The 16,137-nt window shown below is 48.2% G+C and overlaps 7 protein-coding genes across 7 annotated transcripts; 2 read left to right on the forward strand and 5 right to left on the reverse strand.

Moving 5' to 3' along the window:
• Positions 1-447: 447 nt before the first annotated feature.
• On the reverse strand, positions 448-1,949 carry N7500_007128 (type III PLP-dependent enzyme; the record flags this gene model as incomplete). Its single annotated transcript, XM_056678272.1, has 4 exons — positions 448-539; positions 590-1,171; positions 1,237-1,632; positions 1,709-1,949. The coding sequence occupies 4 exons, from the start codon at positions 1,947-1,949 to the stop codon at positions 448-450; spliced, it is 1,311 nt and encodes a 436-aa protein (XP_056533272.1).
• A 1,220-nt stretch (positions 1,950-3,169) lies between these two features.
• Positions 3,170-4,378, reverse strand: N7500_007129 (agmatine deiminase family protein; the record flags this gene model as incomplete). The annotated part of the gene is made up of 1 exon (XM_056678273.1): positions 3,170-4,378. The coding sequence occupies one exon, from the start codon at positions 4,376-4,378 to the stop codon at positions 3,170-3,172; it is 1,209 nt and encodes a 402-aa protein (XP_056533273.1).
• Positions 4,379-4,803: 425 nt separating this feature from the next.
• Positions 4,804-6,273, reverse strand: N7500_007130 (MFS transporter; the record flags this gene model as incomplete). The annotated part of the gene is made up of 4 exons (XM_056678274.1): positions 4,804-5,288; positions 5,344-5,446; positions 5,497-6,170; positions 6,228-6,273. 4 exons carry the CDS (start codon positions 6,271-6,273, stop codon positions 4,804-4,806), a joined length of 1,308 nt encoding a protein of 435 aa, XP_056533274.1.
• A 1,355-nt stretch (positions 6,274-7,628) lies between these two features.
• On the reverse strand, positions 7,629-7,831 carry N7500_007131 (uncharacterized protein; the record flags this gene model as incomplete). The annotated part of the gene is made up of 2 exons (XM_056678275.1): positions 7,629-7,746; positions 7,767-7,831. The coding sequence occupies 2 exons, from the start codon at positions 7,829-7,831 to the stop codon at positions 7,629-7,631; spliced, it is 183 nt and encodes a 60-aa protein (XP_056533275.1).
• Positions 7,832-8,641: 810 nt separating this feature from the next.
• Positions 8,642-9,526, forward strand: N7500_007132 (uncharacterized protein; the record flags this gene model as incomplete). The annotated part of the gene is made up of 1 exon (XM_056678276.1): positions 8,642-9,526. One exon carries the CDS (start codon positions 8,642-8,644, stop codon positions 9,524-9,526), a length of 885 nt encoding a protein of 294 aa, XP_056533276.1.
• A 354-nt stretch (positions 9,527-9,880) lies between these two features.
• Positions 9,881-11,981, reverse strand: N7500_007133 (DUF2985 domain-containing protein; the record flags this gene model as incomplete). Its single annotated transcript, XM_056678277.1, has 4 exons — positions 9,881-10,662; positions 10,716-10,790; positions 10,843-11,238; positions 11,297-11,981. 4 exons carry the CDS (start codon positions 11,979-11,981, stop codon positions 9,881-9,883), a joined length of 1,938 nt encoding a protein of 645 aa, XP_056533277.1.
• A 2,142-nt stretch (positions 11,982-14,123) lies between these two features.
• N7500_007134 (Nucleotide-binding alpha-beta plait) lies at positions 14,124-15,456 on the forward strand (the record flags this gene model as incomplete). Its single annotated transcript, XM_056678278.1, has 4 exons — positions 14,124-14,326; positions 14,434-14,636; positions 14,801-15,006; positions 15,076-15,456. The coding sequence occupies 4 exons, from the start codon at positions 14,124-14,126 to the stop codon at positions 15,454-15,456; spliced, it is 993 nt and encodes a 330-aa protein (XP_056533278.1).
• Between the last annotated feature and the right edge of the window lie 681 nt (positions 15,457-16,137).

Consider the following 16,137-nt stretch of genomic DNA (forward strand, 5'->3'; position numbering starts at 1 on the left):
TCACTTTTTGCCTCTTATCTGGGCATCTCTCTTATGTCTTTATCTCTTCCTCGTCTGAGGCCTCTTCTTTTTCTCATGATTGATATCCTTCCTGCTATCTTTATTCCATCTTGAGTGTTTGGAAAAACTGGAAATTATGGTGTTTGTGTTTTCAAGCGTGCGATTATTGCTTTATTTTGGATGGACTCGGTTATCCTACTAGTATAGTTACGGATATTATGGTTTTTTGGTATAGATATGCGCAATAGGCTGCGCGCTCAAGCTGAATGAATGCAGGCTATTCATCAATTTACACTTGAAGTTACCAGGAGGCCCTGGTAGCGATCCAAATCCTGCTCACCACATGTTTCCCGACTGTACCGACGGACATGTCAAGATGCCCCCGTCAATTACATGGGCACAACTAATTATAACGTGCAAAATCAAAAGGCAATACCAGAACTTCGGCTAATAGTCAGGCAGCGTTTCACTGTTGACGTAAAACGTTTCATAGGTGCTGCTGAAGCCATTGAACTGAGTAGCAGTGGTACTTGTATATGCTGAAAATGAGTCAGTTCTGTTGAAACAAATATAAAGCGGCAATACTCACCTCCCATGTTTTTATATTTAAACCAATCTCCAATCTTGACCTCAGAATCAAACGTCACCTCACGCACAACACAGTCGGTGCTGTCACATGTAGGTCCCCAGATCGAGTACCGATGACTTGTTCCTTGGACGGCATCGTTTGTCTTCTCACTTTCCTCTGATTTTGGTTTATGCAAGAAATCCCTGGTCTTCCTGCTGACCAAAGAGGGAACCATGATCTCTTTCTCCATGATCACGTTCATAAAATTCCCATATATGCCATCATTTTGATAAAGCATGTCTGGAACACCAGATACAGCAGCACTCCCCAGCTGCCGGCGACGTGAGATTACTCGACATACCAGGGTATACACACTACGTGCGAAAAACCGACCAGGTTCTGCGATCGTTGTGATACCGGCTGGAAATTCTGAGCGAATTGCCTCTCGAATGATAGGGCCCATAGACTCAAAGCAATCGTCTTGAAATCCGCCGCCGATGTCGAGAATTTTGGGGTGGAACCCCAGGCGTTCAGCTTGTGAAAATGCCAAACGTGCATCTTGGATGCCCTTGCAAAAGGATGCTGGGTCGGTCGCACCCGTCCCTAAGACGTCGAGCGTCAATAAAACATGACCGGCTACATCCAACCCGAAGCACACAAGAACTTACCAACATGAAAGCTAACACCAATCACATTCAGTCCAAGCTCCCAGGCTCTTGACAGTAACGCCTCAGTCGTATCCAACTGCGCACCGAACTTTTCGGCCAGACAAATGAAAGCTCCCTCGTCATTCGCATAGATACGAAGTAACAACTGAGCATCCGGCATGTGGGCCTTGATGGTATCCAATTCGTCGAGATTATCAAATGTTGTTCGCAAGACGCCAACCTCGCGTGCAAAAGCCACCGCGGCGGGAGCCTTGCATGGATTGGCGAACAGAATCCGGGCTGGGTCCACGCCGAGATTGAGAACTGCACGGATCTCTTCGATGGAAGCGCAATCGAAGCCCGTCCCCAGTTCTGCAAGAACTTTGAGAAAGGTTGGGTCACAATTGCATTTAACCGCTGCGGAAGGATGTTAGATTTTTTTGCACGATGGCTCCCGAAGAATCATGAAAGTAATGAATGGGGATTGTTATACCATAATACGGTCGTATTCCGGGCATGTTCTGAGTCCAACGACGATGTTGTCGAAGTATCTGGCCCAAATCGGCAACGAAAAATGATTCATCGCCCCCAACACGAGAGCGTTTGACTATATGGGCGATCCGACTCTCAATCGCCAGATCTACTAGCTCATCTGGTGGGAGATTTCGATATCCGGCGGCATGTATGACTTTGCCAATGGTCACGGCTTCGCGAGGAGCAGGGAGAAGAGCCATGATGGTGGAGAGTAGTCGATTGAGGAGAACCGGAGAAAATGGAGAGTTCTGTAACTGAAACAGCATTACAAAAGCATCTGTCGGACCATAATACAAAAGCCTTGAAGTACGGGGTCAATGGGTGTCCTTTTAGGAAGAAGCCCTGGTGCTCTTCGGCGAACGCCGTGCGAACAGGTCGTTTAAAGAGACTTGGAGCATCGATCGACGAACTAACGAGCTGAAGCGCCATTAAAAAGCAAACTTGCACGCAATTGAAACGCTGCATTACGTTGGATCTCACGGGAAAAAAAATCAGCAACAAGTCACACGGGATAAAGGCCTCACTTCTCCAGTTAAGCTGTAAAGGAGCCAATTATATTTTGATTGAGATGAATTGACGTGTGCTCTTTAGGGCTTTACGGGGGGATGAACTATGTGCATGGGATGAACACTCGCATACACTGGGTAGATCGGCCGATGGATCTAATTCTGCACGGTTTGATGTACAGACTACTTCATCTAGCGTATGTGATCAGCTCGCTAGTGGCTATTATGGAGATGGTGGCGTCGAGCTGGATATACGGAGTAGCGTCTGGCGAAACTCCGAGGACATCGTCACACATGTACGGAGTACATCAAGACCATAACCAATATACGGAATAGTGCGACCAAGATGTATTTGACCAAATCCAAGATTCGACTCCAGAATACTGTCTGAAATGAACATTAAAGCGCATATCTTTTATGTCATAGAAATTGAATGTTCATGCAGGAACTTCACTTGTGATGCGCCAATCTGAGGCGTAGCTGAAGCCCTAAGCCATCTGGGGCCCATTTGAGGTATGAGTGATTTTCGGGGATCTAGAGCCACCCTCACTTGATCGACTTGGTCGGGCAATTAAATTGTTACACATCGGACACATGTCTTTGAAAGCTCTATAGGGATAGAATTTACTAGTGCTTTGGAAAGATGTGACGGGGGAGTCAACTATCGATAGGCTATTCCCTGCAAACAAAATCCACCTCAAGCTCCCGAAGAGATTAGTTCCACCGAGTACGGACGAGTGAAGAGTCAAATCGCGAAATGAAATATCCACCAGTTTGCCATATTTAAGATATGCCGTGCGATGTCTAAGAATTTGGCTCTCAGACCGAAATGTGGATACACACTGACAAAGCTTTGATCTTATTTTTAAATCGACTGGGAAGCCAGTGCTTCCAGCATGCCTCTCATTGGTGAATTATTGCAGTGCAGGAACCTGCTGGGTCACGCAGTGAAGCACTCCACCAGTAAGGGGAATGGCGTTGACATACACCTGACGAACCTCCCGCTCAGGGAGCAATTGCTGAAACAGTTCCAGGGCCTTTTGATCCCTTTCTCCATCACCAAATTGAGGGATTATCAGACCCCCATTGACAAAATAAAAATTCACATAACTAGCCGACAATTCATCATGATCTGATTTCACCAAGCCTCGTGGGTCGGGTTCTTCGATGGTGTGGATCTGTAAACGCCGACCCTTGGCGTCTGTCTCACGGTCCAAAATCTCCAAGATCTCGGTAGAGAGCTCCTTCCACAAGTTGGGTGAAATGACATGTGGTCTGGAGTAAGCGATGACACCAGGGCGCACGAATCTTGCCTCAGCGTCCATATGCACGTCGGTAATGTCGACATTGCGTCGTCCTGGGAACCATATCACTTTTTCAATCCCGAGCAGCCGTTTCAGCTCCGCTTCGATCTCGTCCTTGGACACCCCTGGGTTGCGCACATCACATACAATGCTACTCTCCGTAATAAGCAGGGTTCCCTCGCCGTCGGTGACGAGACCACCGCCCTCGGCGCGAATCGAAGTCTCGACCTGCGTAACGGGGCTGGGTTCGCAGTCGTGCTCAATCACCCACCGCGCAAAATCAGCGTTTTCCTGCAATGCCTTCTCATCCAGCACGGGCCAGCGCTGACCCCAGCAAATTCCATCGTCTTCAGGTTTCTTACCACCCCATTCATTGAATCGGAAGTTGATTGCGAACCGTTGATTTGGAGATGTTCCGGTCGTGTCGCGCACGTAGACTGGGCCTGTGTCGCGTACCCAGCAGTGGTTGATTGGACACGGAATAATAGATATCTTTGAAGTGTCTTTCACAAAGGTTTTGACTAGGGACTCGGCCAATTGGATCTCTTCGGGCCTCACGTACAGCCGAACTGGCTCGAACTCGGTGACCGTCGCCGCTAGCTGAGCTAATTCGTTGCACACAGTATCATACTGATCGGGGGGTAGAGAACATCGAGATGGTAACCCCATCATTGTGGCTTCATGGGGCTCTGACTCTGCTGGGAAGACATAGCTGCTCGATTGAACTTTGATATCACTGCTATAAGAGGATTGGAGCAGGGTACGTGTGGGGGTATAGAGGCTCGACAGCAATTTATGGAATCGCTCGAAAAGCTTCATGTTGGTCACCGAACCCTTCGCCCTTCTCCTTTCAAGCTGGAGTTCCTCTCCTTCTTAAAGATGCAATACGGCTGCCTTGACCGTCCTCATTCTCGTGCATTATCTACTGGTGTAACTGTGACTACTTCCACGTTACTCATGATTGTAAAGTTGTGGGCTTGGGGAGGAGGGTGGTATTCCCCCCATTGAATCACCGAGAGATAACATGGTTCTCGGGTTGATACAGAAATAAACCTGGCGGGGAGATGTTTCAAGACGAATACGTACACCGGAAGTCTTAACAATACTACATACTGAAATATGGAATGGCTAACCTTCACCTGCAGTGAAAGAATACTAATACTACCGGAGCTAACTAGTCATGCCTCGGAATAGATGCGATGAAAAGATCCTCGTTTGTACTACTATACACATCCTGACACATGCTACTCCATCAGCAAGGGTTCACGTTCCATCTCTTCATCGGCAGATTCAGTCCAGGAGACTTCTTCCATAGGACCACTGAGCCATAACATAGGTATAGCAGTAACGGCAGAAAGAATTCCCAGAGCAAGGGTCATAACTTTCCAGCCGTATTTGAACTCCACAAACCCACCTACCATAGGTCCTAATGCCAAACCGCCAAAATGTGCCATGTTCTCTAGACTGAAAGCTTGAGCCACAGCACCTCTACCCCCCAAAACCCCGGGGTCTGCAGCTTCCATATCATCCAAGACACGCTGCATCTCCACTATCAAGGCCGGCTCGCTCAAGTCAATGCATATTCCAACAAGACCCAGAATCACACAAAGAAGGGCTATCTGAAATGGTGAGTTTTCCTCAACAAAACGAAGACATATCAGACTCGGGGCTAAAGTGGCAAAGCTTGCGAATGCAATCACCCTCGATCCGAGACGGTCAGATAGAAGTCCTAGAAAAGCAGGTCAGAATGATGCAATAGGGCTCAAAGATATGATCTTGGGTACCAAAAAATGGTTGGAAAATGGCCACTGAGGCACCAGGCAAGAATATCAGACCTGCGCCCAGAACATTCCACTGGAATTTATCCTCCACGAAGACTGGAAGTGTCTATACATGGCTGTCAGCGCAATATCAAGCTGAAAGACTGCATCACCTACAGCATCAAATGCCGAGACCACAAGAGCCCCAACTATGACTGCCCAGAGGCTAATAAGAATCCGAGGTTGCTTCAAAAGCTTGCCCAGCGCAAAAGTACTTTTAGATATTACCGTGATAGTATGAGGGCTACTATTTATAGTCCCCAGAGCTCCGTATGGCGGATGTTCGGGGATATGGCCATTCTCCTGGCTCGGCCGCTCACCATCAGTGAGGCACAACCAGCGTTCGGCGATCCTCTTCTCGACAACAGCGAGTCTCAGAAGAAAATCAAGAGCGATGATCCCGAAGGCCATACTGAAAACGGCATAGAATCCTCCAATTTCGTAGACCACTCCACCCAGTAGTGGTCCAGACATAAAGCCCAGTGTCATGGCGGTGCCAAGATATCCAACCATTTGTCCAAGACTCGCTTTATCTACTGCATCTGTCACAATTGAAAGACCAGCCACCGAAACCATAGCCGTTGCTGCGCCTTGGAGCCCTCTAGCGATGATATACCATGTTACTGAGTGTGAAGCGGTGAAAATGATCATAGAGGCAAGCAATAACACGAGTCCAGACAGATATGGGCCCTGTCGTGTTCCAGATGCGTCTAACAGGTATCCAAGTATCGGACAGCATGCAAGTGCCGAGCCAGCTTCAGATATGAGGAGGACGCTGTTCCAATACTCTCCTATCAGAAAGAGACTATCATTAGTTAATATCATCTATGTTTGTGAAGCTTTCTCACTATCTTCGAATGCTACTCCAGCTCGTGAAACTAATGCCTGAGGCATGACGGGGACAATCTACTGTGGTCAGGTAAGAAACAAAGGTCTTGATCAGAATATAGGTACCATAGCATAGAGAAAGAGATCCTATATAAAATTCAATTAGCTAGAGCTTTTGTTATTTGGGTATTAGGGGACTGGGGAAGATACCGTGAACATTGATAGAGAAATTGTCGTCACTATGAAGGATTGCGAGGATCTCAGCGGCAATAGCCACGGTCGCTCTTCGCGAAGCTTCAAAAATGGCTTTGACCAAGTCATGATTAGCGAGATAGCTCAAACACCGTGCTCACTTGAAAGTATATTCGACGGCGGGAGGATGAAAGTTGAAGCGGACAATTCCCCTCAAAGTCGGATAGGCCTGTTCTTAATGTTTTCTTTTTCTGTATGCAGTTCAGAACTCAACATGCATTGGCAGCCACAATCCGGCGGAAATTCTCGTTGAGAGGGGCGATGTGCTCGATTGTACTCCGTGGCTGCATTTGCAACTGGGATTTTTTTACCCTAGACGCTGTAAGGGAGATCCTCGGATCGCTGCTGATCGCTGAGGTACTGTGATTTGTGTATTTGCATACGAATGATATTAGGACATGAGATGTGGGTTTTAAACAAACTTGGATGCCTCTTATCAAGCTAATGTCTGGCGAGGCAAATCATCGCAGGAATGGAAATGGTCTTCCGACAAATCAAAATGGGATCGGATAGATGTCAAGCAAGTTTGTGAAACCCAGTGGCATGGGTAAGCTGTGACTTCAAGCTATGCGGTATTTTCTTATGCAAATAGCAAGAACCTCAAGCTGCACTTTCGATTTTCCGGGTATGCAAGCCTGCTCAATACATACGCACCTGTAATGCAACAGCAACATAAACAATGGCCAAGTCCGTGAACTAGGAGAATCCACCATTTTGGGCAATGACAAATCTTGCTGCATCAATTTCTCTCTTTCTGGTCCGACCTCATCACATCAAGTCTGCCCTGTAAGTCTTCGGTCACGTCATGCCATGCTCTCTTTTCTTCCTTGCCTAGCTTCTTCTGTGCCCTCTATCAAGTTCCTGCCTCCTTGAGTGTCATTTTCTTTGGTGGTTGCACCACAATCCCAAGCCCTAGATCCATGAAGTTCGTGTCCATCTCGGATTCCATCAGTCGCGGCCAAGTTGTCATGGGGAAGCAAATATGTGATGGCCGGCGGTAAGTGGGTCCCGAGAAGAGGAGCCTCAAGTCTCAACCTTGGAACCAATCACAAGGTTATTTTCTACTATAAGATCCCTATGTGTACTTCATCGCATCGCAGATCCAGATATATACAATGCTCATATTACTAAATGTACTGCGAACAGAGTATGAACTGGCCCACTGGCGGTTACAGACTGTCGTACGCCGCCATCAACTTGGCCCGGAATCCAAATCCGAGCATTAATTCCCAATCTTCTATGCCCATCTCAATCATCTCCTCCACCTCCTCCACCTCCTCCATGCCGCTACAAACAAAGTCCCTCACGGAATCCCAATGGCAAATTCCACTCCCTTCCCAAAATACCCAATGCCAGTACTGATACTCGCCATCTTTTACTTCGTTTCCCGCCTGTATCATACCCTCCTTCCAGTACCTCGTAGGGTTGATGAAATGACCGTTCCTTGTCCTAGAAGTCTTGTTTGGTATCTGTCGATGATCTTTTCACATTGTAAGGATGGAGATTATTGGATCATTACAATGTCTGGATGCATAAAAGGTAGAGCAGATCAATGAGATCCGTGGTTCTCTCCTATCTTTTGAAGATTGGAGGATAATACTCTCTATAGACATATCTAAAAGTCTACACTTGACACCACGCTCAATGACCAAATAATGAAAAAGGTAATAATTGAGACGATTACAATATTCATGTAGGAGTGTGCTGGAACGTTGTCATGGATATATATCGGCAAAACGCCAAAACACAGATGGTATTCCACCCACCTTCAATTCTCTAAATAATATATGCTTCAAGAATTCAAATGCAGTGCTTGTTTCGACGATAAGTATAGATCTTTGGCTGTGATATGAAATGAAGCAGTTCGCCCGCATCGGACGGTTTGTTGGCCCGCTACTAAGCCACTTCCGGCCTAGCTTACGCCACTTCTACTGGGCTTAGGCTACACGGCTACACTTCCTATACTAATATCTCACGTTGCTGTTAGGCTGAATCGGGGACGGATCAATATCAAAGGGTCAAAGTCGCCGAAAGGATTGTACCGATCACTGCCCATTATGAAGGATCCTTGAATCCATGAAGTTATATCACTACTATCACAATCCACTTACTACAAACAAACCTCAAGCTCCAATCTACAATTTGATTCTACCTATATCATACACACCAGCCAGTCCATTAAATGGCAACCATCGCCTTTTTCGGAGCAACCGGTGGCTGCGCCAACGCCTGCCTGACCCACACCCTTCTCAACGGCTACAACGCCAGAGCCCTAGTCCGTACCCCCTCAAAACTCAGGACGCTGCTCCTCTCACAACATGGGATAACAGAGGAGATCATCTCTCGCCAGCTCGAAATAATAGAAGGCGACGCAACAGATGTAGAGAGTGTCACGAACACACTCATCACCAACTCCAATAGCGCATCCAATGGTGCCTGTACTCTCGTAACAAGCATAATTTCCGGCATAGGCGGCACACCGACAATGTCCTTCACCAAAGAAACGAAATGGACCAATACCCAGATTCGCATGCCTGCGTTGCCGCACATTGAGCTCTCGAACCCGCACATCACAGGACAGACGACACAAGCACTACTAGCGGCACTGACGCAGATTGCTTCTGAGAGGTTCAATTCGCCTGAGGCATATCGTGCTGTTGCACCAATGGTCACTGTGATATCAACGACGGGCAATGTGCCTGGTAATAAAGATGTACCGTTCTGGTTTAGGCCGATGTACTCGATCCTCCTGCCGATCCCGCATGCGGATAAGTTGCAGATGGAGAGATTGCTTGATGAGGATGTTGAGTTGGGAAATGCCGGGGTGCTTGCGGGTGGAGTTGTTGTTGTGAGACCCAGCCTTTTGACGGGGGACCATCGAGTTCCTGTTCGCGAGGAAGGGGAAGGGGGCAAAGTGGTGGGACTGGAGCAAGTGAGGGCTGGTACGGAGAGGGATCCTGCTATTGGGTATACGATTTCACGGGCTCTGGTTGGTGAGTGGATTTTTGAGGAGATTGTAAAGGGTGGAGGGAAATGGGTTGGGGAGAAAGTTACTATCACTACTTGAGTGGCTGGTCTTTGTTTAATTTCATAGGATTCGTACATATTTTGTTGTGCGAGATAGAGGTTCAGATTGTCCATATCTACGTCCCTTGTATTTCAAAATCACAGACGATGCAGCTAAATGCAAAACGCCACCGTAGGCCAGAGAACAAAATCATAGAAAGCAGATGTCATCCCCATATGGGATCGAATGAAACTCCGTTGCTAACATATATAAAACCAACGACCAATAGCAGCATTATTATCAATTGGCAATCTGTACAGGTGGGACAAATGAAAGGAACGTTCTGATCCAGTTGGACCAGCGTTCATAATGCCCATGTCATGACGTTCGTAAGTGAGATGGAAATTGCTGTGATCAGGTGCCACCATACGGCATTGGGCGGTCAATTTGCGCACTAGGCCGCTCAATCTGCGCACTAGGCCGCTCGATTTGGGCGCTGGACCGCTCGATCTGAGCACTGCGGCGCTCCTCTTTGATCTTCTTCTTTTCCATCTTCCTCATGGCTTCTTCGGTCAGCTCTTGGCGGAAGAGCCGTTCGACAACATCCTTCTTTCGAGTTCGTCGATCACCGATCATGATCAACACACCGCCTGTGATATTACAGGTGATGGAACAGCAAAGGATAACCGTCGTCAGAGCGAATGGACGCTTATTGTAGTCCTCCATACTCCAGGTGCAAGCACCAAGAGCCATCTGGAGCAACGAGTGACAGTCAAGAATGACGACAATAGCGATGAGCAAGCGTAGAGGGAAGGCGTGGTGGGTCATGGTTTCGTGCGGTTTATAAAAAGTGTGCGACTTTGCAAATTTATTCTGGTGATGCATCAATCGCAACTGTTGGCGAGCATCGAGAACGGAAAATTCGTGTTCATCTTCTTTGGGTGTGTCACCAAATTCAACATCAACATCCTTCTCCGGCACCGACGGAAGATCATTCTTGTCCTTGAGGCCTGGCAGGGCTCGCTTCCGACGAACCTTCCAGGACAAGAACGTATAATGGGCAATGAAACTCATGTGATATGTATCGACAGCCCGGAAAGGAGCCAGTCCATCACCCATGATGGCGAAGAGGGCAACCAAAATGTTATCTATAACGTTGACAACATAACTTTGTTTTCCACCAACATTGATCCAACCTGACGTGACTGTCAGTACGCTAATCAAAAAGCATCAGGTCAAGACATCTTACCAATCAAGAAAAGAACCCAGGCCAAACCGAATAGGGTGATCAAAGTTGCGTAGAGAGTTACAAGAAAGCCGAGGGCTAGGCAAGATTAGTTTCTAGTGATTATGTGTTGGCGGGGAGTGTCACTCACGCTTCCGCACGTACTGCCTAAATCCTTTCATGGACCTTTTGAACTTTGATCGCCGAGAGTGAAGCATGTGTCGAACATGATCATTGAGTTCGGCATAGTCTTCTCTGGTCCATCCTTCAAGTCCATGCCCTTCTGGGAGAACAGCATACTTGGGGCCACGCAAGACCGAAGACATACTCGTAAATGAGTGGAGTTTTGCTAGATTCGGCCGATTCTTGCTCCCGTCGCCCTTGGAGGGTTCACCCTCGTCCGTTGTAGTTCCCTGTTCCTCATCTGAAGAGTATTGTGGTCGGGTAATCGTATAGGTGGGCATGCGATTGATGAACCCACCGAGGTTCGGCACGAAAAGAGAATTCTGGACATTGGTGAGAGTGGAAAGCGCAGATACCTCAGGATCTAGATGCGGGTAAGTCAAAATCATTGTTTTTGTATCACTCTTGGTACCCGTGCTTACCGATCACGTCCAGCACGTCGACGACGTGAGATCCATACTCGTTTTGTCGTTGCTCCTCCGGTGTACTTAGAGTCGGTGGAGCTCCTGTCACTGTGCTTGCGCGGTTTCGAGTAAAGCGATTTAAGGCAGCTTGACTAGTTCGCCGAAGCCGACCCACCGGTCGCGCTACTGCGGGAGGGGGCTCAACTTGCTCCGGACCAAGTTGCTCAGAGTCGGAATGAATCTCTCGACCGGACAATATTGCCGCTTGAGAGCTTGGTGTCGGACTTTGGTGTGAGGACTCCTCGGCCACAGGCTTCATTCGCATGGGAGTCGCCACTGGTGAGAGAACATCAGGAGGAGATGACCATCTCACCGGATTTGGCTCCGAGCTGCTGCGCCGTCGACCTGCTAACCATGCTTCGTCCTCTTCGTTTGGGGGGGGGGATCGGATAGGCTGCGGTTCGAACGGCGGTTGACCTTGATCCTGGGGTTGAGATAGTTGATGAACGTTGTCTAGTGAAGGGACAGATGGGAAGCGAGACAGGCGAATACTCGGTCGTCGGGCCCGTGAGTCTCCTTGACTGCGCAACGGGGCAGGGCCTGCTGGCCTGACGGGGCCAGACTCTGTGGGTTGCCCTGTGGGTTGGGGCCCTTGAGGGTTCCCATTAGGGGCGTTGTCCTCGACCGGGTCGATGCGATCCATATTGTTGGAGCGACGAGTTCCGGCAGGATAAGAACATACAATACAAGTAGGCCCGAAGACCAAAAGTAAAATTCAAGTAAACCAAGAACCTGAACTCCCCTTTTTGATCCACATGGAGAACAGACCCTGAACGTTCTGGATCTCTTGGGGTGTTTGAATCCAAGGATGACTCAGCTCTTCCCGAATCTTGTTTTTTTTTTTCTTTTCCGCAGTGACGAGGGAGTGGAGTTCACACCTGGGAACGTCCGTCAATATCGCGCTAAACTGTCGATCTTCATGTGCTTTTTTTTACATTTCAAGCTTTCTATTTTGCTCTCTTGTCCTGATAAGCAGTTCTTTTTCAAGGTCGAAAGTCAGAGGTTCATTAATACACAGTGGCAAGTCCTGGTTTTTGTAGGCCAATAAACTGCCTAAATTGGACGGTATGTACCAAGCTTTCAAATAGTTAATGCCCGAGAATCCAGGTGTCTAGATAGCCTATCTAGGTAGTCACGTTGGTTGGTTGGGTATACGGTGATGGCACGTCATCAAAATACAGATCTACATCGCCTAACACATTCCCTTGGTGCGCTAGTCAATGATAATCTTCACGATCACGTACTTATGATATGGATATATCTTATACAATAGGCACCAAACGTTTACCAATTGAAGTTCGACGGAGTACGTATGATCTTTGTCCATATGTTGTAGTGTGTTTTGATGAATATCTTCTTCCACTTTGTTACCATTTAGAATTGATCCGAGTGCCAGAATAGTAATGCCATTAGATTAGCCATAGTACTCTTATCTACTACTTAGCTAACTGCCTAGGTGATTCGAAAGTGAAGGTAAATGGCAGTTGTTAATTGCGAAAACATTTGTGCCTTTCTTTTCACATACCTATATGGAAAGGACCTAATCTTAAATTTATCCTTAACGGAAAACTGTCTAAGGTGAAATCATTCCATGGTCATCCTAGAGTTGAATTATTTCAACGTATCATGGGGACAGTGGCGGTTATACATTGTACACTGGAAGCCCGGTTCAGTCCAATCGTGGAGGTTCCTATCAAATATATATTTTTAAAAACTCACAATAGGGCAAGTAATTGCTAGCTAACTCTGCAAATCTCAGAAAAGCGAATATTGATAGTAGACCTCAAATCGGGCTTTGAAGCATTTCTTGAGCTGGTCAATGTTTTCAAAATATGACTGTGCTCTAGTGTTGCAAGCCAGGTAGACGAAGTAATTATCGGAAAGATACTTGAGCTTTAGAATCCGAGCGCAAATTGAACAGGGATTTCTTGTAAGACCACTGTATCACCTGTATAGCCTTGAACCAAATTTTCAAGATGAGTATCATTGCTGTAAATCAAGATTCAGCACCAAGTATGACTGCGCTCCATAAGTATCATACAGAACCTAAGAATCTCAAGTCGTGTACTGTCAAGGCGCATAGAATGACGGAGATATGATGTGGAGATAAGTGTGGAACATCTTCATTATTTATAGAATATGTCACACAATTATCATGCACATGTACAGAGTCTGGATGATATGCAGATGTGCACAGGAGATATGAAGAAAACTGAATCACATAGAATGTGAAATTATATTGAAAGTACATACATACCCAGGTACTACTCAAGGGAAGTGGTAATAGATCATTGGTCCAAAAGGTCTCCAGAATGACATCAGGCCAGCTGTTATGAGTCAGGATTTCAGGTAAGGCGGGGCTGGGGAAAGGTGTTTCAGGAAAGGGACTCTCGGGAGCATTCGGGGGGTGGGAGCCTAAAGGTAGGGCAGATGGTGGTCAATTGGGGGGAATTAGGGGCTAATTGGGGGGTTGGTCAGGGAGGGGACTTGCCCCCAATGGGGCGATCGAGGAAAGTACCCTCGATCGCACTTCCTTCGAGCTCTCACTGGGCTAGTCCTACACCGCCTCTCCTTTCCCTTTCCATCTCCTTCTCCCATCCTCCTCCTCCCTCTCTTCAAGATCCAGTGCATCAAAAACTTCAATTCCATCTTCTCTTTTCAATTGGTATCTAGGGCACGAAGCTACCCTGCTCCTTCCCTCGCTCCACCTCCTGTCAAGTCTCTCTCAGCTTTAGGCAAATAAACACCCCGACACTTTTCATCCTTCAACATCTCAACCTTCAAGATGTCTGACGTCGCCGCACTTGCTGACTCCGTGGCTGCGACCACTCTGACCGATAAGCCCGATACCAACGGTGCTACCCCTTCCACTCAGGCTGCCGATGCCGCGGCTGCCAGTGCAGATGAGGGTCGCCGTCTTTACATCGGCAACCTCGCATACGCGACCACTGAGGAGGAGCTCAAGGAGTTCTTCAAGGCCTACACCATGTGAGTAACTACTTTGTGAATCACATCCGAACGACCCTATCTTCAACAAACAAACATGCCTGTGAAATCATGTACGGGACCATTTGCTGACGCATCTCATCTCTTAGCGAGACCACCTCGATCCCGGTGAACCCCCGTACCAACCGTCCCGTTGGCTACGCTTTTGTGGACATTGCCACTGCAGCTGAAGCTTCTGCCGCTATTGAGGCCCTCTCTGGCAAGGAGATTCTTCAGCGCAAGGTATCCGTGCAGCTTGCCCGCAAGCCCGAGCCCGCCGAGGCCAAGGAAGGTGCTGCCAGTGGCGGTGAGGGTACCGAGGGCCGCAAGCGTGCTGGTGGTCGCGGCCGTGGCCGTGGACGTGCCCGCGGTCGTGGTGGCCGCACCGGCCGTAGCCGTGCTGTATGTGCCAAATCTCTTTCCTTGCTTGAATCCGCACACATCGACACTCTGAAATGGATGCTGACATTACCCAAGGCCCAGGATGGCCAGGAAGCCACCACCGAGGCTGTTGTCGGCGAAACCCCCTGGCCGAGACCACAAACGAGAAGGATACTGCCTCGAAGACCAGCGAGGCCCGCGCCGCACGTCCCCAGAAGCAGCGCGGTCCCCCCGAGGATGGAATTCCTTCTAAGACCAAGGTCATGGTTGCCAATCTGCCGTACGACTTGACTGAGGACAAGGTGGGTTACATCTTTTCCGCCATTTCTCCGTTTGAGGTTACATTGACTGACAACCCTTTCACCCTTTAGCTCAAGGAGATCTTTGCCGCCTACGAGCCTGTCTCTGCCAAGGTTGCCCTGCGTCCCATCCCCCGCTTTATGATCAAGAAGTTGCAGGCTCGCAACGAGCGCCGCAAGACCCGCGGCTTTGGCTTCGTCAACCTTGCCTCTGAGGCGCTCCAGGCCAAGGCCGTCAGCGAGATGAACGGCAAGGATATTGATGGTCGTGTCATCGCTGTGAAGGTTGCCATTGACAGCCCTGGTAAGGAAGACGAAGATGTTAACGCTGCGACCGAGACCGAACAGGCTGCTGCTCCTGCTCCTGCGGCTGCGGCTGCTCCTGCCTCTGCTCCTGCTCCTGCTGCCCCTGCCCAGGAGAACGCTGCTCCCGCCGTCACCACCAAGGCTTAAATGTCAAACGACTTTCCACTCGACCGAATGGGGTACTTGCTAAGTGGCTTTGGGGTTGAGAAACAGAAGGGGGAGGACTCAACGGAGAATCGTATTGATATGATCATGGTGCTTCTGCAAACTACAGATCACTGTGAATATCTTAGCTACTCAACGATTACGGGGGAATAGGGGAGAGGGGTTGGATTCATGACTTTTATCGGACAACATGGATCAGTTGACCATGCAGGAGAGCTATCTTTGCTGATATGCTCTCTGTCCTTAACGACTTTCCTTTTTTTTTCTTCGCCTTCTGTATTGTACCTTAGCACACATTTACTAAATGATGACGATCTGCCACCCGGCATATTGGATTTAAGTGTAGTTCCTCCACCTATACAATGACCTGTCTATACAAGTGATTGTGCCCGATTTGGTTGGGGATGGCGCTAAAGCCGACCCTTGCCGATCAGAGGCAAAACATAGAACTCACATTGTCTCGCATCTTTTCAATTGAATTTTATTCTATCATCGAGCCAATTGCATTGATTTTGTTCTTTCAACAGTGTTTAGTCTTCCCGCACCTATATCAAAACGAGGAGAAAAGGGGTAAATCACCCAACGTCGCGGTGCCGAGTCCGTCAACCTTGCAACATCCTAGCGCACTCAGTTATTTGGATTGCGTCTTCTAAAGTCCTGCCG

The sequence above is a fragment of the Penicillium coprophilum genome (assembly GCF_028826855.1).
Source record: "Penicillium coprophilum strain IBT 35676 chromosome Unknown utg000004l_segment0_segment0, whole genome shotgun sequence".
NCBI lineage: Eukaryota > Fungi > Ascomycota > Eurotiomycetes > Eurotiales > Aspergillaceae > Penicillium > Penicillium coprophilum.